The sequence below is a fragment of the Typopeltis vanoorti genome, chromosome 7 (genome assembly GCF_054136105.1).
Source record: "Typopeltis vanoorti isolate ZY-2024b chromosome 7, IOZ_Tvanoo_1.0, whole genome shotgun sequence".
Taxonomy (NCBI): Eukaryota; Metazoa; Arthropoda; class Arachnida; order Uropygi; family Thelyphonidae; genus Typopeltis; species Typopeltis vanoorti.
In genome coordinates this window covers 139,504,518-139,527,058 of record NC_143555.1, presented here as the reverse complement: position 1 = coordinate 139,527,058, position 22,541 = coordinate 139,504,518, and the positions used below count along the sequence as shown (strand labels likewise).

The window sequence follows — 22,541 nt, the reverse complement described above, 5'->3', positions numbered from 1 at the left end:
ACAAAGCAATGAAGGTTATAAAGTCCAACGTATTATGTTCGTGAATTGCGTGCATTTGCAAGCTGGTTCGTTGGTGCTTTGAGGATATACAATCCTGCAGCCATCGTATTAGAATAACTATTAGAATAACTAACTCGCTTTCAGCTGAAAATGCCCTACAAGGGTTTCTCGCCCCCTACACGAAATATGAGTCTAGGACTTTCAAACCGAAGCGTAAATGTTCAATATCCAAGTACAGCCGAGGAGTGGATAGTCATCTCGCCCAAATTATTTGAGGTCACATTCATCACAAATAAAAATAAACCTATACGAAGTAAGTCAAGTTTCTTTCGCCATCATCTCCTTTTCAGGTTTCTTGAGATAGAAAAGAACACACTTACTTGGTGAATGATAGATTACAACTGGTTCGCTAGCAACTTCTTTACTCAGGGCAACAACACTGATGGCGTATTTTATTCCTGGTTTGAACATGGAAAGGTAGACGTGGTTTTCATGTAGTTCTCTTATAATTTCTTCGTCACTGAATTGTCCCACTTCAGTGAATCTCAACTATAACGGAAACATAAAACAAATATAGTATATTTTTATGCCATAAGAGCTATTCAATATCATGGTTCGATACAAAAATCAGCATTAGTTCTAATAAACTATTTACGTGTTATTGTAGAAAAGCTTTAAAAATGTGTGGCAATATTCTTATAACGTCGATCTTCTATTCTTATATTACTAACGGATATTATTAACTAATTTTAGTTATTAAATAATTAAATAACCAAAATTATTAAATATTAAAAATATTAAATGATTTGTCCCATATTATTTTGGATCTTTTCAAAGTCAAAAATAATATGGGACAAATTGTAATGTCTTGATGTTAGTTTCAATGTTACTCTATTGTCCTAAATGTTAGCATTAATGTTACTCTAATATGTTAAGTACACAACTCATGGTATAAGGACATTGATATTGTATAAGGACAGTGATTCCTTTTAAAAAAAAAAATGAAACATTGTTAAAGAAAAACAAGCGTAATACAAATCAATGGTTGCTTTTGGAGAGTTATAAATTCATAAAGACACTTTTTTTCATCGAGAAATAATGTTCTTGAGTTCATTGGATATATAGGTCGAAAAGGTATTTCTAAATAAAATTGATATTAGGATATCAAGGCTTACTTTAGTAAAAGAAGCTACCTGAACTTTTATGCTTTAGATATCCAAAACTAATGTATTTCCAATTATTTACTAAAATTAAAATTTGAGTCATCATAAATTTTTTGTATAAAAATACATTTTAAATTTATTTTTAGATGAAAAAATATCAAAGATAATGAAAAATAACCAAAAATATTAATTAAATTTGGATTTAAGTGCTTTTAGTGGCTTAGACACCACTAACTTTTATTAATAAGCTGGTTAAATAAGATGGAAAAAAATAACATCTTTTCTATGTGTGATTCCTTTTGTTGGTGAAACACATTTCCACAACTACATGATATTGGTCATCTTAATATCATCAGCGCGTCATACAGCATATTCCTGTTAATAAAATCCAAACAAAAATCATTTTTAGAATCTCACATCATGACTCCCAAAATTTCTCAGTAATACTGACCTTATAGGAATCTTGTAAGCTATTAGCATTAGGTAACCATCGAACTTTAATTCTATTGTTATCATCAGAGGCACTCAATCCAACAACTGGTAATGGCTCTGTTAATATAAAGAAGCAGTAGTTTAATATTAATTTCTTATTTTATTTAATAAAGAAAAAAAATGAATAGAAGTAGTTGATATTGACATTAAAATTTTCAAAATTAATGTATCAAAAGTTTAATTATGTAGAACGGGTGAAGAAAATACTGATACTCTTGTGGGAATCCAGAGAGATATTACAACGTTTTTCTTTACCAACGCCATCTACCACCCACCACCGCCACTAATTTTCACAGACAATGACACAATTTTTATAGCGATAAAAAGGAAAATATATATAAGCCCCCCCCCCAATATATCTATTTTTCTATTCTATATATATATATATATAAAAAGATAAGCCGAAATTTGAAACGTTTTTATGTCACGTTTTTTGCCTCTTCGTTGTTTTGAAACGTCCAAAAATGTGTTTGTCTTCATGGAACAAACACATTGTTGTCTCATGTCTCAAGTCATCAGGATTGAAGGAGAACCGGCTTACCAGCCCGGAACGCGGACGGTTGGGCGCCAGGAGGGGGGGGCATAGTATATATATATAACAAATTTTTTAACTTGGGAATTTTGCATATTAGGATAACCAAGTTATTTTATAAACTTGGTTATTTTAACTCCTAATCCCAAGTATGCAAACAATTAAGTTTGCACCTGAAACAAAGTTCAAGTCTAAAGATGATACAATACCAAGGCAACTCATTGTAAAGGTAGATAAAGCTCTGATCACTATTCTTAGTATTTTCCCATAATGTAAAGCACATCTCACTAGAAGATGTATACTGCAATGCATTATGGGTGGGGTCACTACCCAGACCGGTTTCAACCTTTTTTGAGGTCGCATCATTGCAGTATACATCTTCTAGTGAGATGTGCTTTACATTAAGGAAAAATACTCAGAATAGTGATCAAATCTTTACCCACCTTTACAATGAGTTGTCCTGGTGTTGTATCATCCTTAGACTTGAACTTTGTTTCAGGCGCAAACTTAATTGTTTGCATACTTGGGATTAGGAGTTAAAATAACCAAGTTTATAAAATAACTTGGTTATCCTAATATATATATATATATATATGCGTGGACTGTTCAATAAGTAATGAGACTAATTTTACTGTGGTAAAACCACTCATCACAATATTAATTTCTGTGGAATAAAGAAATGTTGCTGTAATGTATTAACAAAAGAGGTTGATAGATGGCGTATACGGGCTGATGTGCCAGAGTGTCACGTGACTAAACGCAAGCTTGTTTCGGAGCGACTACGAGGAGCGACAAGTCTTCGAAATGGAAGCGTCCTTGGAACAGCGTTATGTGATTAAATTTTGTGTGCGTTTGCAAAAATCGGCATCGGACACTTTTAACATGATACGCGAAGCTTTCCACGACGAAGCAATGTCGAGGGCAAGTGTTTTTTGCTGGCATGAAACTTTTAAGGAAGGAAGGCAAAATGTGGAAGATCTTGAACGTGAAGGAAGACCTTCAAAGTCCATCACAGAGACAATGATCAACACAGCAGCGATTATCATCAAGCACGTCAAAAGGAAGCGTCCATTGCTGAAGAATGGCTTCTTATTGCACCACGATAATGCAAGGCCACATATTGCTGGTTGTGTAGTGGGCGTTTTGCAGAAGAACAACACAGATATCCTACCACACCCTCCATACAGTCCTGATCTCGCACCGTGCGACTTCTGGCTGTTTCCTCAGCTCAAGAAACCACTAAGAGGCCGCCATTTCGAAAGCAACAAAGCATGTGTAAAAGCTGCGGAGACGGTTTTGAAAGAACTCTCAAAAAACGGACTTTCACATGTGTTTAAGAAGTGGACGTTGCGACAAATGCATCGCGTCTCACGGTAGTTACTTCGAAAAAGACCATGTAAATGATGACGATTAAAGGTAATCTGTTTTCTGTATAAATATAGTCTTATTACTTATTGAACAGCCTACGTATATATATATATACATATCCGTAGTTGGTTAAAAAAAAAGGATTTTCTAAACGAATGTAGTTTATGATATTCAAGTTTGAGGAGATGTGTTTAGGAAAAAATTCGATTATTTTAGAAAGATAAGACCTGTCTAGCCCTATAGGAATGGATCTTACATCCATAGCACTAGACCACCAAAAGAAAGTCGTTCTAAGTCAGATTTTATTCGCGGACTAAAAGAACATTTTCAAACCTCTTCTTCGAACCGGTTCCTAACTTATTTGATCTCTAGCACGTGCAAGTAAGGGTATTTCTCACCAAAAAATCGTGCAACTCAAGCAAACTGACCGTAGAACACACAGTATTTCAGACAATAATATAGTTCGTTGTGATATGTGATATGGTACCGACTGGCGCAGTCTCCAAAAGTTAGATAAAGCTCAAACAGATTCGCCTACTCTGTATGGGGAATAAAATGCGTTAGATTTTTTTATTTTTAGCTAGGTGAAAAAAAGTAAACAACAAACATACTTTTTTGTCAAGAAGGATATGTTATTGTGAAAAATATGAAATGCATTTTAATAAAACCTTTACTTAGAATAATCACATTTTCCTAACGTTCCTCAGACTTGAAAGATACTTTCTTTTTTAAATTAGATATATCTTATACTGTTCACATGACAATAAATACTCACTTGTGGTCACGTTTATAATCACAGGCTGACTAGCCACCTCGCCAGTGAAACTTCTTACCACAACTTTATAGGAATGCCCTGGAAGGATGTTATCTTTGAAAGTGACGCTATAGTGCTCATTCTTTCCAATCTTATATCGTATAAGATCTTTTTCGAGTTGAAGAATAACTTCGTAATGATCGTATTCTGAGACCGAATTTGGCGGCGACCAATAAACATCAAAAGAATGCGAGGTAAGAGTGTTCTTATCATAAACAACACTGGCTGGAGGAAGAGGAGCTGAAATAAAATTCAAGCGAATATTTTTTTAATTCACATTAAGATAAACGTGTAATACGCAACAAAGAATAAACATCTTTTAATAATATTATTACAATTTTTTACGGATATAACCATACACTCCCCCCCCCCAAAATATATATATATATATATATATATAAATCCGTAGTACATTCACCATTTACTACAATAACTCCAACTCGCAAGTATGGGATCTTTTAAGGCAAAAATACTGAAGCTTTACCTAAATAGATCCTATGTGCCATGATGTAATCAGGTGTAATAAATGCCTGCTTATTTATTTTTTATTTGTGATATTGTAATTAATCGTTAAAATCGAAATGATTGCAAGATGAATCAAACTTCAAGCAACTGCAGGAAACATTATCTCAGCAACAGAGCGTCTCCGAATGATAAGCGATTCTTCTATCGCAATTTATATATACGATGAAATTCGAAATTCTGCGAATTGCCTACTTCATCGCAGTGAGATAAATGCACTTATTAACATGATCGACATTTAGCCAAAATTTTTCAAGAAGAACTCGAGTTCTTCTTGAAAAAAGAACTTGAGCAATTTTTAAGCGGAAATTTTTTTAATATAATAGACAAATCTGAAGTCTTCAAATTTGTCGTAGGCATGAACTCAACTATCAGTGAAACACTAAGCGAAAACCAACTGCCTACCGATTTCCAAAACAAGAGTTCTGCCTATTTCCTTTGGCGAGAAAAGGCTTAAGAAGATTTTTAGGAAAACATGAATACTAAAAGTGTGAAACAACGTTGGCATGTAACCTTCTCATTTATATCTGCAGTTGGTTAAAAAAAGGGGGACTTTTTAAACGAATACAGTTTGTGATATTCAAGTTTGAGGAGATATGTTTAGGAAAAAATACGATAATTTAAAAATATAAGGCCTGTCTAGCCCTGCAGGAATGGAGCTTACATCCACAGCGCTAGACCTCCCGAAGAAAGGCGTTCTATGTCCGATTTTATTCGCCGGCTAAAGGAACTTTTCCAAACCTCTTCTTCGAACCAGTTCCCGACTTATTTGATCTCTAGCACGTGCTAGTAAGGGTATTTCCTACCGGAAAACCGTGCATCTTAAGAAAATTGACCATAGAACACACAGTAATAAATTCTCTCAAATTAGAAAATCCAAGTATTAAATTCATAAATGTAAGAAGAGGCGTAAGCCTTGAATACTTACGTGTTGTCACTTTAATAGTCACAGGTCGACTCTTAAATATTCCGCTCACAGTTTGTACCAAAACTTCATAGGTATGTCCTGGAAGTATATCATCCTTAAGACTTACTATACGAGGCTGATCCTTCCCGCTTATGTGTTTCACAGAAGTGTTTTCTTTGAGAGTTACTTGGTAATTTTCAAATTCTGAATACGATATTGGTGGCGACCACGAAACATCGAAGGAATATGAGATAACAGTTTTCTTGTTGTAAGTGACATTGGTAGGAGGAAGAGGATCTGAAATTTGAATTATTAAGATCGTTTAGTTTAATTCATGTAAATAAAAATACTACTTGCAACATAAAAGAGATTATGAATTAATGCGATTAAAAATCCCCTAAGTAACTGACCAGCTGAGGTCTTTCAGTATAAACCCAACTAAATATCTGTAGGAGAAAGTGGAAGGATGTGTGGGAAATTGTCCCTGAAGGTCAGATCAATCATAAAACTCAAGCCAACCAGGCTTGAAGAATATAATAAAATAAATATAAAAAGACTTAAAGAGTCAGCCAACACGCAGACTGAATACTATGACATACTAAGCAATGGTGGATCTCCTTTGTTAAAAAAGTAATAGGAATGTGGGGATACAAAAACCAGCGTAATGGGTAGTAAATTTAGTAATACACGTATTGGTTCGTTTTTATTCTTTCTTTCCATTCTTCTATAGAATTAAATCAGTTAGTCTTAGATTGTCATGAACCCGAGGACACCTCGGGTTCTAAGTAAGGATCCCTTATTGTAGGCATTAGAGAGGTATGGCTATCACACACTAACGAGTATCGAGTGTAAAGGTTATAGTAATTTTAGTAAGGATAGACAGAAGAGGAGAGAAGGGATGTGCTGCTAATGATACCCGATGGCTTGAATCCAGTTAGAGTTAAAATCTATGACTGCAATACTAGTAACAGTTTTTCATGTGGCAGTGAGTTTGAAGCCATCTGGTGTGAGGTGGAATCTAACAAGACAAGTTACACAGTGGGCTGTTGTTACAGACCTGGTGGATCGGTTGCTAGTGATGAAGAAATGCATCACCAAATAAATACAATGGGTGCGAAAACAGCAATCCTAATTTGGGACTTTAATGATCCGAACATTAATTAGGTAGCTATGAAACCGCATGAGAAGAATGAAAGTCAGAGGGCGTTTCAGTTAAAGACGTAACTATTCTGCCTCCGGTTGGTGACAGTGATAATGCGGTACTCACTTGGGAAAGTGACTAAGTTTATGAACGTTCCATTCAAGAAAAGTTACATGCTGAACAATAAATCAGGCAATTATGACCAACTGAGGAGTATACTGAGTTCAGTGGAATGGGATCGGTTGCTAGAGTTTGAAGATTAAATAGGGTAGGAGTGAAATAGATGTGCAATCTAATTAAGCAAGAGATTCGTACAAAAAATATGCTGTGGAAGGAATACCTTGTACATAAGGATGATGTCAGTTATGAAAATCATAAGCAGTTGGCCAGAAGAGTCACAACTATTGTACGGAAGCTGAGTCTGAATATAAACTGGCTCTGCAAACTAAAGACAACCCACAAGAAGTCTGTTATGCTGCAAGTAGAAGAAGGAATGAATACGAAAGTATAACGCTCCTCAATGCAGATGGTATGCGGATGACTAATACGGAAGATATTGTTCCACAAATGAGTGGTCATTTTGCTAAAAGCTATCAAACTGGGTTACGCGACATTGAGCTCATTGCTACTTCTTCACTGTATGAAGAAACTCCGGGTTATGAGGAGAGGGCACTAGAACATTTGCACAAACTGAATGAGAATTCTACAATATCGGATGGGATATCAGCACGGGTGCTAAAAGAGTGTTCAGCTGAACTGGCTATTCCTTTGACCAGACTGTTTAATATGAGTCTCAGAACAGGGAAGATTCCGCGGGAATGGAAGGAATGTATGGTAATCCCTTTGCACAAGAGTGAGGGAAAGACTGATTTATTCAACTATCGACCAATCAGTATCTCAGGAGTGGTGGTGAAGATTTTAGAAAAGTTGGTCAGGGCTCGCATTGAGAAATGGGTTGACAAAGGATCTCTACTTTGCAATGAACAACATGGGTTTACTAAGGGAAGGTCATGTTTGAGCAACTTGCTCACATTCTATAACAAAGTTGCCATTGAACTAGACAAGGGGAATGGATACAACGCAATACGTTTGGATTTTGCAAAGGCTTTCGACAGAATACAGCATGGAAGACTGCTGTATAAATTGCAGAAAATGGATTTGGGCTATACAATATTAGAATGGATAAGAGGATGGCTGACTGACAGATATCAGAAAGTGGTATACGGTGGATCTGAGTCTACAAGGTTTAAGGTAACCAATGGTGTGCCACAAGGTTCAATCCTTGGCCAATTTTTATTCCCTCTGGACGTTATCAGAAAGGATCTGACGTGAAACATATAGCTCTTTGTTGATAATGCAAAGATCAGGCGTGTTGCTGATATGCAGTACTTTGCAGAATGATTTGAATAGGCTGGAATTGTGGCAAGGTGAACATGGCTGTCAGTTCAATGTTAGTAAATATAAAGTCACGCACTTTACATTTACACTGGTGATCACACGTATTACATACAACCTACATAACCATAATCAGACATACACGAAACATATGAAAGCATATTAAACATAACACTATTTCCCACTGACTGAAACTTTCCCATTTTTAGTTAATAATTGGAATGTCCTGTAATAGTAGTAATAATAATAAATAAACTTTGAATTAAAGCTATATTAATGGCGTGATACAGCAGATCAAATTTAGCACATTTATTCAAAAAGTGACTGTGAATTTACAGAACTTACCGGTGTGATGAAGTGCTGTAGTTGGCTCGCTAATCATAGCTTTACTGACAGTTTGTACAGAAATGTTGTATACCCTTCCAGGAACAAGCCCACTGAAAACTGCTTCCGATGGTCCATGTGGTAATTTATTCACTTCTACATATACAACAGATTTCACAGCATCTTCGGGGTGTATAGTGACCCGATAATGGTTAAATATTCCTGCAGGATCGGGTGGATGACACGCGACTATGAGTGTGTTTTCATCACGAAACCGTACATCAAAACCATTTGGTGTATTGGGTTCTAAAAGGGAGAAAATAACCCGAAATTTATTTGTTCTCTCTTTAAACCGTCAAAATCCTACTAAGATTGTTTTTAAAACATGTATTTAAATGTGTTAAGATACATATTAAATTGAAATATATTCAATATCTTTAACAGAAATAAATTAATTTAAAATTAATTTTATTAAATTATTTAAAAAATTAACTATAAAAGCTACTATAGGTGAAGAAAAATTTGTACAATAATTACACCACTAAATTACATTTACAGACAATTTGAGACTGCGTATTATCAATTATTACCAGTAGATGGCAGGAACGGTTAATAAATAAATAAATCCTTACTTGTTGTGAAATTGGCTGAAATATAATCCGATGAATCTTGGCCGTGGTAAAGTGAATACAGGTGCACTGTGTATGATGCTCCAGGAGTTAAACCGTGAAGGATAACCGAATTTGAATGGTTAATATAAATCTCACGAGATGGCACCTGTGGATGATCAGAGGAGGGCAACAAAAATAGTCTAAAGTCGGTAACATTTTCTGTATCAGGAACACTCCATGATAATTTCACTAACCCGTCATTCTGTACATTTACGAGTAATTTCGCTGGTGGCGCTGGTACTAAGAAAAGGGAAAAAATGTTGTTGTTTTTTTTTTTTTGTTTGTTTGTTTTTGATATTTCTTAATTTCATATTTAAAATTTATTTCATATAATTTGCTAAGAATTTTATACAATGAAAAATGCTGAAATATGTACACAATAATTATGCCGTGAGTAATAATTTGACAATACGTTGGTCGATTGGTAGAGCCTCTGCTACTAATGGCTCGGCAAAAAGTCAAGCAAGTTTGAGCGCGGTTAGTAGATGGAAGGGAATTAATCGTTCAATGCTGTTGACACAATCTCCCTCGAAGAGTATTTGGACTCCCTGGAGGTGTCACATAATCATAATAATATTCACGGAGAAGAATGAATGTTCCATTAATTAATAAATCATTTCCAGTTAACTAATGAATTATTCCAATTAATGACGGTTTTTTGATACGAATGTATTTAATTAATTTACATTTTTACGTGTTTCAAGAGTTCAATATTTCAATTCTTTTATATGATTTGAAATACTCATCTAGTTTATTGTCACGTACAGTATGCAAAAGTGTAATTAATAAGGATTAATGTAAATTAATCCTTATTAATTTAAGCGTTTAGAGACAGATATCAATTCAAGAATGTTTTTATTGAAATAGCAAGCAATTTATTATATTTTATTAGAAACATTAATGTAACTTATAGTTTCATCAAAATTTAATAATTTTGAATTAAAAATGTTTTAAACAATTATCACCGTTATGAATATATTAAAACACCTTTTAATATAACATATCATATCCTTATTAATAAAACGTTGCCAAGTCTGCATGCACAAAGGCATCTAAAGCAATAGCACAGATCTATCCGCTAATTAATAGAAATAGCAAGCTCAGCAACAGAATCAAATTGCAACTATACCAGATGACAATTCGTCCTATAATCACCTATTGCTAATAGGTGATTATAGGATGCTAACATCATTAAAATACAGCGAGTGCAGAACAAGTGCCTGAGAATGATTTTGAACGCCCCGTGGAATGTTAGAAACATTCAACTCCACAGAGACACAAATATTCCCTATATTTTCTCTTTTCTACGATCCTTAGCCACCAAGTTTTTCCTAAAGACGTCCACACATCCCAACGATTTGGTTCAACAAGCTACAGCATACGATCCAACGGACATATTCAAATATAGAAGACCAAAAGCTATATTGGCCTCCTTTAGTGATTGCATAATCTCCATGCCCAATCAGGGCGAGCATTCTGCTCATAAATTTTACCTTCACTGTAACCACAACAGATAGCGGGGAATATGAAAAGCATCTTGCTTCACCCCTAAAGACATAAATGTCAATTGTCAATGTGGATTTGAATTATCCTATGATCAACAGACAAAGTAAACTGGACATGCAAACAAAATTAACAATTTACAAGATGGTAATTAGACCGGTTATCACTTACGCATCCCCAGCTTGGAGCCACACCGCAAATTCTAACATTCTAAAACTTCAGAGATTACAGAATAAGTGCCTGAGGATGATTCTGGATGCCCCCTGGTTCATTAGAAACACCCAGATCCATAGAGAAGTTAATATCCCTTATATCTCTTCCTTTCTCATAAATCTAGCTGAGAAGTTCTTTACCAAGACAAGTAACCATCCAAACCCGTTAATCAAGGAAGCCTCGGAATATAATGAAGAAGAAATCTACAAATTTAAAAGACCAAAATCTATTTTAAGTTCAGCTGAACGCAACTAACTTCACTGCCCTTAATGGGCGAGCATATAGCTCACAAACACTCCATTCAAAGTTCTTCCATTACAAGACAAAGGGGAATATGAAAAGCAATTTTGCTTCACCCATCTAGCCAGAAATGTTAATGTTAATATGGATTTGAAGAACAATCGCCCGTGAGATGCGGTGATTGATTCATTCAATCCAATACCCTTGGAGGGTAATGGATGGCAATGCTGTAGCCAATGAAGTTCTGACTGAGGCTCGGCTATCGGCTATTGCTGTTACCCTCCTGCCATGATCAGAGCTTTAATTTCTCAATAACACCTTATCCTACACTGTCCTCTACAGATAACGGGAAATATGAAACGCATTCTAGCTTCGCCCCTTTAAGCCAGTCCTTATAAGGACTATATAATATCGAAAAATATAATGAGTCCTTTTTAGGACTTCCAGGGTAACAAATGGCAATGTTGTAGCCAATGAAGTTTTAACTGAGGTTTAGCTATTGCCGTTACCCAGCCATGACTAGAGCTACTTAGCTCAATAACACTCCATCCACACAGATTTACTTCATTCAGATGACGGGATAAAGAGTCAAGGACTCAGTCCATCGCCCAGTTCTTATAAGAACTATAAGAAAACGACGAAAGGTTTATTGAGTATGAATTTGTGTGATCACAATACCCTTGGAGAGTGATGGATGGCAATGCTGTAGCCAATGAAGTTCTAACGGAGGCTCGGCTATTGCTGTTACCCTCCTGCCATGATCAGAGCTTTAATAGCTCAATAACACCTTATCCCTACACTGTCCTCTACAAATAACGGGGAGGATGAAAAGCATTCTTGCTTCGACCCTTTAAGCCAGTCCTTATATATATATATATATATATATATATATATATATATAAGGACTATAAACGACGAAATGAATTGGGGGAGGAGATGTGGTGATTAATACTCTTGGAGGGTAATGGATGCAATGCTATAGCCAATGAAGTTCTAACTGAGGCTCGACTATTGCTGTCACCCTCCTGCCAATCAGAGTTTTAATAGCTGAATAACACCTTATCCCTACACTATCTTCTACAGATATAACGGGTAAGATGAAAAGCATTCTTGCTTTTCCCTTTTAAGCCTGTCCTTTTAACGACGAAATAGAAAATAGTGGTGACTGACCGTGAGATGTAGTGATTAATACTCTTGCAGGGTAATGGATAGCAAGTGAAAAAAAATTTCTTTGTATTTATTTTGTCTTTAGGTCTAAAAAAGCAAGCGTATCAAGTATTTTGATGAAAAATACATTGCAGGATACAAAATACATTCCATATGGAATCATTATATTCTGGTAGCAAATATTCTATTTCTGAGCTTATACTCTATAATCCAATATGTGCATATTATTCTACTAAGTCATGAAAACTGATATTGGTAAGATTTATACGTATAATATATATCTGTTATTAGAAATGGAACTACGAGGTACGATACCAATTGGAATCATTCGCCACGTAATATGGGCTACGAAAGCCAAGACAGTTAGTGATTCCAATTGGAATCACCAGGGCAGAAAAGGTTAAAATTCCAGTTCTAACAAGGCGCCCTCTAGGAGCCGAACAACAGCGAAGTTATTTTAGAGACATGATCTTAAAATGCCCTTCACTCAGATGTTGCCAAATTAACGCAGCCACACTTGTCGAAGTTAGGAGAGTGCTGCATAGCTAACTCCACTTCTCGAAATAGCCTTTCAAATTTGTAGCGACTTTTACGTAGCACAATTTTCTTCTTCCAATTAATACTGCCTGGTGGAACAGCGAGAACGTGGTCTGCCAGTGCTACCTTGCCATACATAAGATCGCAGATGTAGTTCTGTTCCTCAAGGAGGGTGTTAACAGATCTATCAGTCTGTCCAAAGTAGACCAAGTTACAGACTCATGAAACTTTATACATCCTATAACATGCAAAAGCATGAAGATGATTCTTGGAAGATCGGATACATAGCTAGATGAGTGTGTAGTTTGAAGGTTGCATGGAGATTATTTCAATTATTTGTATATTCAGTAACTTCTCAAAATAGCAAGGTATAAAATCTGCTAATGATTTCAATTTTTAAACTTGAGATGAAATACTAGGTTTTTCAATATAAAATGCGATTTAAAAAAAACAGTATTAAAAACTTACCCGTTGTTATATCAATAGTTACAGGCCGACTAAGAACCTTTCCACTCACAGTTCTTACCATAACTTTATAAGTATATCCTGGATGGATATCATCTTTAAATGACACTACACAGACCTCCTCTCTTCCAATCGTTTGTCTTACAAGGTCTTGTTGTGGTTGCTGCTGAAGAAGCACTTCGTAATAATCAAATTCGGAGAGAAAATTTGGTGGCGACCAGTAAACTTCAAACGAAAATGGGGTAATGGTGTTCTTATTATAGGTGAGATTAGTTGGAGCTGGAGGAACTAAAATAACATTTTAATTAACAATAATATTTATTTTTATATAAAAAATAGTAATAGCACACAATAAATAATGAATTAGTCATTTACTGTTGAGAATATGCGATAATAATATTTTTCAAGATGATTATGAAGATATAAAAATTATCGAAACTGTCTGTCATTTATACGAAAAACGTGGCAGTGAATTCAACGATTTTCCCAGGATATTTCATTTCCTCAGATCTCAAAACAATCGGCAATAAATGACAGATATTGTACTAAAAGTTTCTGAACTGACCGCAAGGGGCGCATTGATCATAGTGCGACTTCAGACTGAAATATTATTATATTATTACATTATCAGTTATTGTCTTGGGTGTCAGCATTATAGCTAGCAATTTTTTTCATAAATGCAGTTTTATTGCTCTGTTGTTCATTGTGTTCTGCAATGTTTCTCAACATGTAGTCGACTGCGTAAACAACAGGAATTTTTCTGAGCAGAAGTTTCTAACTAAATAAAATAAAATTAAAAAAAAAAAAACAGCGTAACTGTATTGAACCCTTTATTATTACCTCAGATATGGCACCATGGAACTTTTTTTTTCTTTTTCCATCATGACACTGGAATGAAACGACTTGTACAAATGCTTTCAACAATGATAAAGACACTAGATTCATTAGATCAACTGTAGATAAATATTGTCATTTATCTTAGAGAACAAAAAAATGCAAATTGAAAATCAAGGTAATAATTTTCCTTTCCATTTCCATGGATTTGCCAATAGTTTCCGAAAAGAATTTGAAATTATATCTCTAACTTCGCAAATCTACAGTGAAAACAGAATATTCATAATATATGAAAATGTGCTGAATTCTTAGGCAAATTCCTTTATATTCTTCCAAGTCAGCGAAGGATGTCTGACAATTGACAATTGACATTTATGTCTTTAGAGGTGAAGCAAGATGCTTTTCATATTCCCCGCTATCTGTTGTGGTTACAGTGAGGGTAAAATTTATGAGCAGATTGCTCGCCCTGAATGGGCATGGGGATTATGCATCGCTATAGGAGGCTAATATAGCTGTTGGTCTTCTATATTTGAATATGTCCGTTGCCTCGTATGCTGCAGCTTGCTGAACCAAATCGTTGGGGTGTGTGGACGTTTTTAGGAAAAACTTTGTTGCTAAAGATTGTAGGAAAGAGAAGATATAAGGAATATTTGTATCTCGATGAAGTTGATTGTTTCTAACATACCATGGAGCGTTCAGAATCATTCTCAAGCACTTGTTCTGTGCTCGTTGTATTTTGATAATGTTAGTATTAGAGGTGTGGCTCCAGGCTGGAGAGGCATAAGTGATATAGATATAGGATAAGATATAGGACGAATCGTCATCTGATATAGTTGCAATTTGATTCTGTTGCTGAGCTTGCTATTTCTATTAATTAGCGGATAGATCTGAGCTATGGCTTTAGATGCCTTTGCGCACACAGACTTGGTGTGCTGATTGAAGGATAGCTTTTTGTCGAGAATTACACCCAGGTAATTTTTTTTCTGTCTGCCAGGGAATTTTAGTATTGAATAGTAACACATCTCCTACGGGAGACATTGGCCTTTTTGAGAAAAGAACGGCTGAGCTTTTCTGGGGGTTGACTTCCAATCTCCACTTAGAGAACCAACCCTCCAGCTTTAGAATGTTATCTTGAAGCTTTCTGGTAATGAAATAGGGTCTGAGAGATCTGGTTAGTATTGCCGTATCGTCCACATACAGGGCCAAAATGGAAGTCATCGTATTGTGCGGGATGTCTGACATGTATACAGAGAACAGCAATGGAGCCAGTAGAGATCCCTGCGGCACTCCAGCAAAGATGTGGCACTGGGAGGATGTAGAACCGTTGATTTTACTTGCATTGATCTATTCTGAAGATATGAATGGATTAAATGAACCATTTTTAGTGAGGTACCGGCTGAGATAAGTTTGTGCAGGAGTCCAAAATGCCAGATTTTGTCAAATGCTTTGGATAAGTCTAGGAAAACAGCGCCTGTGCACTGGCGCCAGTTGTAGCTGGTGGTGATGTATTCCACAATTCTGTGGATTTGCTGGGTAGTACTATGGTGTTGCCTAAAACCAAACTGTTCTTTAGGGAGGATGTTTAGGTCATTTACTGAGGTTTGGAGTCGTGAGAGGATGACCTTCTCTGCAACCTTGCCGAGATTTCAGATGAGACTGATTGGACGATAATTTTGCGGTAGGTGTGGGTCTTTGCCTGGCTTAAGTATAGGAATTACGTCAGCCAGTTTCCAGGTGGAAGGAAAATAGTGAAATCTTAAGATTGCATTTATTATACTGGTCAGGTGCACTACTGCTTTCGGGGCACAAGTTTAATCACCCGATTAGTAATGCCGTCTGGCCCAGGAGCTTTTTTGTTCTTTAATTTTTTAATAATGTCATATATCTCAGCAGGTGATGTTGGTGCAATATGGTCAGTGCTGGTGATAGGAAGTTTGAGTGAGTGTCTGATCTTGCTGTCAATCTTATATATGTGGTCAAAGTCAAGGTTTCCATACGAAGGCCTGCATTGCTCCTCTAAGTTGTATGCTATAACTTCTGCTTTGTCTACATCTGTGTGACGGAGGATGTCTGCATCATTGAAGTCATATTTGTTTGCCCATATCTGCTTATCACAGACTTCTAAATACCGCATTTGCCTTTATAATGGTTGTCCTCAACCGACCGTGAAAGTCATACGAAAACTGGTTAAATATCTTACAATGAGCTACCATGCTACAGAGAAAATACTACAGTTCACAAAATGTGAAATAAAACATTGAGTTAATTATGAAATATCGCACATACAAAAAATAAAAATCAAGATTTTAATGCACTTACCAGTGTGGTACTGTTCTCGAACAAGCTCAGTAAAGTTGTTCCGACTAACCAAAAATATGGAAATGTTGTATGCCTTTCCAGGAACAAGACCAGTGAATGCTGCATGCGATAGACCACTTGGATATGTGTCCTTTTTCACATCAACAACAGACTTCACTGCATCTTCGGGGATTAAAGTAACACGAAAATGCTCAAATAATCCCACAGACTGACGAAGCTGCCACACAATCTGGAGAGTATTTTCATTGCGAAACCACACATGAAAACTCACTGGTGTGTTGGATTCTGAAAAATCAAAATTAGCAAAAATCTGATTCATTCTTTTTCAAATAATTTTATTGCTAATAAAATCATTTTAAAAACAAAAAATACACTAATGCCTTATGTTCCCCAAACGGGAGTAGGCGATGTCGTTTAACCATAACTTTTTGAAGACTGGTAGAGAGCCAAACTCCACCCTTAACTTTCTGACAGCTGGCCTATGGCAATCAATGCTTTTCACATGTACTCTGGAAGAAGAGTACGAAAGACAACTGTCTCATCTCTTGGTCCAAAAAACATTTTATTTAAGTATTATTTCTGGGAAAATTCCCATGTTATTCCTCTCCTCTTGCAAACACTCAATAAACGTCCACCGGTCCTACATAATCTCCGTGAGTTGGAAGCTCCATAACATAAAAATTAGGGCACGATTCCGACCGATAAGAAACAACACATAGCCTCCACTTCCCACACGAGCTCCGAAGACGACGCACTGTCGAAACGGTTCACACCCCGTTACCCCCACCCCTGATCTTTTACCATTATATCCTTCCCCTTCCCCAAAAATTTCTATTTTCACCCCCCTTCCAAGGTATTCTCTGCCCGCCTTTAATAATATAAAAAATAAATAAAAAAAACGTTTTTTTCAAAAAGTTCACCTACCGCTTGCCTCACCAATAATTCTCCCACAACTCTCTTACCCCCACAGTTTCCAATCCCCCCCCCCTTCCTTTAACAGCAGATGAATGGCGCTGAAGGAGAGCCAGCAACATCCTACAAAGGTATGTCCGAAGTATTCCTCATATATCTGTCTCTATAAAACATCAGTAATGCCCTAAAATTTGAGTATAAAGCCAACGACATTATAAAAAGAGGTACTCCTAATCAAAAATAGGCTAAATAGCCATAAAAAGGACATTTTATTTATATTTTATTTCGCATTTAATTATTATGCAATTATTTAAATCAAACACATGTATTGTTTTAAATATTTTAAATGAAAATTATATTTAGCCATTAAAACTGTTATAATTTGGACTAAAGCATCTATACATCATGTATTAATTCTCCTTACTTGTTGTGAATTTGGCTGACGCATGCTTTGATGAATCAAGACCATGGAAAACTGAATACAGCTGTGCTTCATAAGATGCTCCAGGAATTAAATCACGAATAATAAATGAACCCGGTTGAAGGCTGTTGTACAAATGACGAGATGTTACCTCATCTTTCTTTGAGAAAAGCAGGAGAGATAGTTTAAAACTTGTATATCCTCCTCGATCAGGAGGTTGCCATGATAACTTTGCTGTCTTCTCATTTTCGATATTTATGTTAAAGTTGGTCGGTGGTTCTGGTGCTAAAGATGGAGAGAAAAGGAGAGCGTTTTCAACTGTTTCTTTGTAATACATATATTTGATATACATTTTATATTCAGATATAAATACACGAATTAAAACAAAAGCAAGAAATTAATATCGAAGATATGAACAATTGAAATCATGCGATAGTTTTTATTTACTAATATTAAATGCTGCATGTTACCTACGAAAGAAAAAATAAAACTTCATTGCCCACAAAAAACATTCATTGATTAACTAGCAAAAATTTGCGTTTTGATTCTGTTTTTAAAAGCTTCCTCAACAGCAAAAGCGACAACATTACTAAATGAAGATTGTTTTGAAAAAAAAAAAATAATAATTTCCAGATAATAAATATACAACAACTACTACTGATATGATGGGTGAAGCGAATCGCCATGCAGCATCTAGTATTTGTTTTGTACCCGTTGTAGTCTTAGTATCTTAAATTCGGAAGTATGACTCCAAGCTAGTAAGGCATAAGTGATTATGGGACTTATTGCCATCTGATAAACTAATAGTTTATTTCTTGTATTTAGTTTACTGCGACGGTTCATCATGCGTAAAGTTTAGCGATTGCTTTGGATACTTTCGTACACACGAGTTTGATGTGACTGCTGAATCGTAGTCTTTTATCTAATTGTATTCCAAGGTATTTAGTTTCTGTTTGCCATGGGATGTTAGCATTCTAGAGTTGGATATCTCCTTTGAGGGATGCTAGCCTTCTGGTGAAGAGTATGGCTGTGCTGTTTTGAAGATTTACTTGAAGCCTACAAACAGAGACCCATTTTTCCAGAGTGGAGGTACTGTCCTGAAGTCTTCTGGTTACCAGATAAGGACGGAGAGATCTTGTTAATATTATAGTATCGTCTGTGTACAGAGGTATGATGGTCGTCATTGGATTTTGTGAGATATCTGCCATGTAGATCGAGAACAAAAGCGGAGCCAATAAGGAGCCTTGTGGAACTCCAGTTATAATACATATTACGTTTCGTAGTGGTTATTCCACTCATTTTCACCTCACTTGATTTCTCACTGAGGTATAATTTAAATAGACGTATCATATTTATTGGTATATTTGTTTTGATGAGTTTGTAAAGACCTTGGTGCCAGATTTTGTCGATGGATTTTGTTTAACCACACTGCAGCATCTTCGGAAACCGATTATTCATTTGGAATGATGTTTAATTTATCTATTAATTCTTGCAGTCTGGATAGGATGATTTTTTCAGCAAATTTTCATAAATTAGGCAGTAAGCTGATAGGTCGCTAGTTTTGGGAAAACTGGATCTTTACCAGGTTTGTGTTTAGAATGGTGTAGGCAATTTTTCATGTTGCAGGAAAATAGTGGAATCTTAGGATTGTGTTTCTGATGGTTTTGTGTGGGAGTAGTTTGGTGATTTTGTTTGTGATACTGTCTGTGGTAATAACTAAATTATCCTTATAATGACCGGCTTAAAGGAGCAAAGCAAGAATGCTTTTCATCTTCCCCATTATTATCTGTAGAGGGCAGTGTATGGATAAGGTGTTATTGAGCAATTAAAGCTTAAAGGAGGGTAAAGGCAATAGCCGAGCCTCAGTTAGAACTTCATTGGCTACAGCATTGCCATCCATTATCCTCCAAGGGTATTGGATTGAATGAATCAATCACCGCATCTCACGGTCGATTGATCCAATATTTGCATTTTTCAATAACTAAATTTTAACTAAGTATTCCTATATATTTATGCATATTAATAAAAAGTAGAGTTGTCCTTATGAATTTTAATTTTTAATTGTAATAAATGTTTTCAACATAGTTACTAATATTTTTCTTGTTCAGTATTATAGAGAGACTGTGTAGCTCCAGTGGAAGTGGCGTTTGCACTCTACGATGTTTGACCGCACGACGAAAGACTGGAATTCAAATCTAGTCGCCGACTAGAGGAACATTTTCTAAGCCTTATTTAAATTAAGAGGATATTAAATCCCACATCGTTTTAAAACCGAATAAGAAACTCGAAGATTGGAATCAGAGAGTTTCATGCCGAATATAGTCATCTATAAAGTATCGGCGAACACTTAGCGTGAGCTAATAAAAGTGACCCTAGTACGTAGTACAATACCGGAGAACTCGCAGCAAAGGCGGTAAAGTTCTGATAGCTATTCTTGGTATTTTCCATAATGTAAAAACACATTTCCTAGGAAATGTATACTGTTATTATATTATGGTGGGAGGTCACTACTCAGACCGGTTTCAGCCTTTTTGAGGCTTCATCAGTGAGTAGCTAGACCAGATTAATACCAAAGTGTATAGCGAAAAGAACTTATATACTCTGCTATACGAGTTTCCAAACAGGTGCAACCAATAAGTTACTTAAATATAAAGAGCTAATACGCTTCATTTCGGCGATATAAAAGCCTCAAAAAAGGCTGAAACCGGTCTGGGTAGTGACTTCCCTCCATAATGTAATAACAGCATACATTTCCTAGGAAACGTGTTTTTACATTATGGAAATTACCTAAGAATAACGCTCTGAACTTTCTCCACCTTTGCAACGAGTTTCCCTAGTTTGTACTACGCACTTGAACTACGTGCTTTAGCTTACGCTAGTAGTCGCCGATACGTTTATAGTTACTATATTCGGCATTAAACTCTCTGATTCCAATTTTTGAGTTTCTTATTCGGTTTTAAAACAATGTGGGATTTAATTTAACATTCCTTTAATTGAAATAATGTTTATATCGCCGAAATGAAGCTTATTAGCTCTTTATATTTAAGTAATTTTCCAAGCCTTTTGTCGACCAGTTCCCGAGTTAGTCGATCTCTGGCAGGGGCAAGTGTTTTTTTCTCGTGGAAACTCTGGTTTTTCGTCCAGTGAACTCAAGAAAATCGGCCGTCGGACCGACACTATTTTCAGACATTAATAATAGTGTTAGGATTAGGGACCACCACGAGATGCGGCACTTGTTACCCATCTTCTTCACTGCGTGCCGATTAATTAGTGATGGCCTTAGGCCAGCTATCTCTGATTGACTATCAGTGGAGATTGAACTGCCCGCTCAGTCTTCAAAAGTTAGAAAGGGATAAAATTGTCTCGACTACTTCCTGATTCTGATTTGATTAATAAATTATATGAATACTCGAACTATTTGTTCTTTGATGCTAGTTGGCTAAGAATTCCCTTGCTCTGGAAAGGCAATTAATAGCTAGCTATCTCTGCATAAAATGTAATTAGATGAAGTTTTTATATGATTTTTATACATTCCCCCCCCCTCCCTCTTCTGTTTCCAGCGGGAAATTGTTATTTCTATATGCAAGTTTGTTCCAGAAAGGGCTACAGATTTTAGAACTAGAAGAGAAATATAATCTTGTCTGTAATACACTACATACCTGTATACAGAGTCCTTGACCAAATCCAAGGTGTCCACTCGGATAATGTGCGGTCCGTATAGCAGAGACTAAATGTATATTCTGTTCCAGGGAGAACGTCGGAAATTATCACAGAATCAACAGAGCTGTTAGCAGCAGAAATCGTAAAATTTGGCGAAGGTCTTCCATAAGGTGGGTAATAATCAAGACGAAAGGTGTCGCTTGGAACAGATCGAATTACTTCTGAAGGCAATTTAAGCTTTAAATCGACAGTCCATACCTGCACAATACAGAAAATTTAATGAAGAGAGCAGGGAGTGTCAGTTATCATACATTTGGATCTATTACTAAGTAATAAATAAAACTTGCACAAAATAACCCAATTTAATTACAATAATTGAATTAGTTGATACTAGGCAGTTTACCTAAGTTAAACTGCATAGTATCAGCTTAGTTATTCTGTTAAAACAATTAGCAGAATAACTAAGCAAAAATCCTTTAAAAATTACATAAAAAGCTTTAAGTTTAATATATGTAAATATTCTGTACCTTTCTACGAGATTTAATTAATCTCCAGTTTAAAAAAATGCATAAATGTAAATTAAGATATGTTGCGACACAAGCAGACGATAATGCTCTATACGTAATATATTGGAAAAGTATTCGTCCGCTTATGAAATATCGAAAATTATTTTAAATCACATACCTGAGTAATTAATGAAATGAAAACAACTGTAAACATGCCACACCTTTGGCCAGTGTTAATAATTAATTTAGGAAAGCATTCATAGTTCTTTTTTAACATAGTTTCGAAAGATCCCAATATCGTGTGGTCAAAATGAAATTTACTTGTGCTTTCTTCGTTGTCAATACAAGAAATGAAGAAAACCGTTAAAATGCTGTATAGTTCACCTTGTGGGTGCTGTCTAGGACACGGCATCCAGTTATATTTCCACGGTCACA

At 35.8% G+C, this 22,541-nt stretch overlaps 1 protein-coding gene across 1 annotated transcript in view; it reads right to left on the bottom strand.

The window, feature by feature from the left end:
- Window positions 1–318: 318 nt before the first annotated feature.
- Window positions 319–22,541, bottom strand: part of LOC150105122 (tyrosine-protein phosphatase 10D-like) — a 123,808-nt gene continuing 101,585 nt past the window's right edge. Inside the window, exons 7-14 of the mRNA XM_090395122.1 lie at window positions 17,944–18,264; window positions 16,608–16,892; window positions 13,458–13,742; window positions 8,680–8,964; window positions 5,820–6,095; window positions 4,331–4,609; window positions 1,615–1,712; window positions 319–549 (exon numbers count right to left, since the gene is read on the bottom strand). Of these exons, the coding sequence (XP_090251248.1) occupies window positions 319–549; window positions 1,615–1,712; window positions 4,331–4,609; window positions 5,820–6,095; window positions 8,680–8,964; window positions 13,458–13,742; window positions 16,608–16,892; window positions 17,944–18,264 (2,060 nt within the window). The remainder of the gene's footprint in view (window positions 550–1,614; window positions 1,713–4,330; window positions 4,610–5,819; window positions 6,096–8,679; window positions 8,965–13,457; window positions 13,743–16,607; window positions 16,893–17,943; window positions 18,265–22,541) is intronic.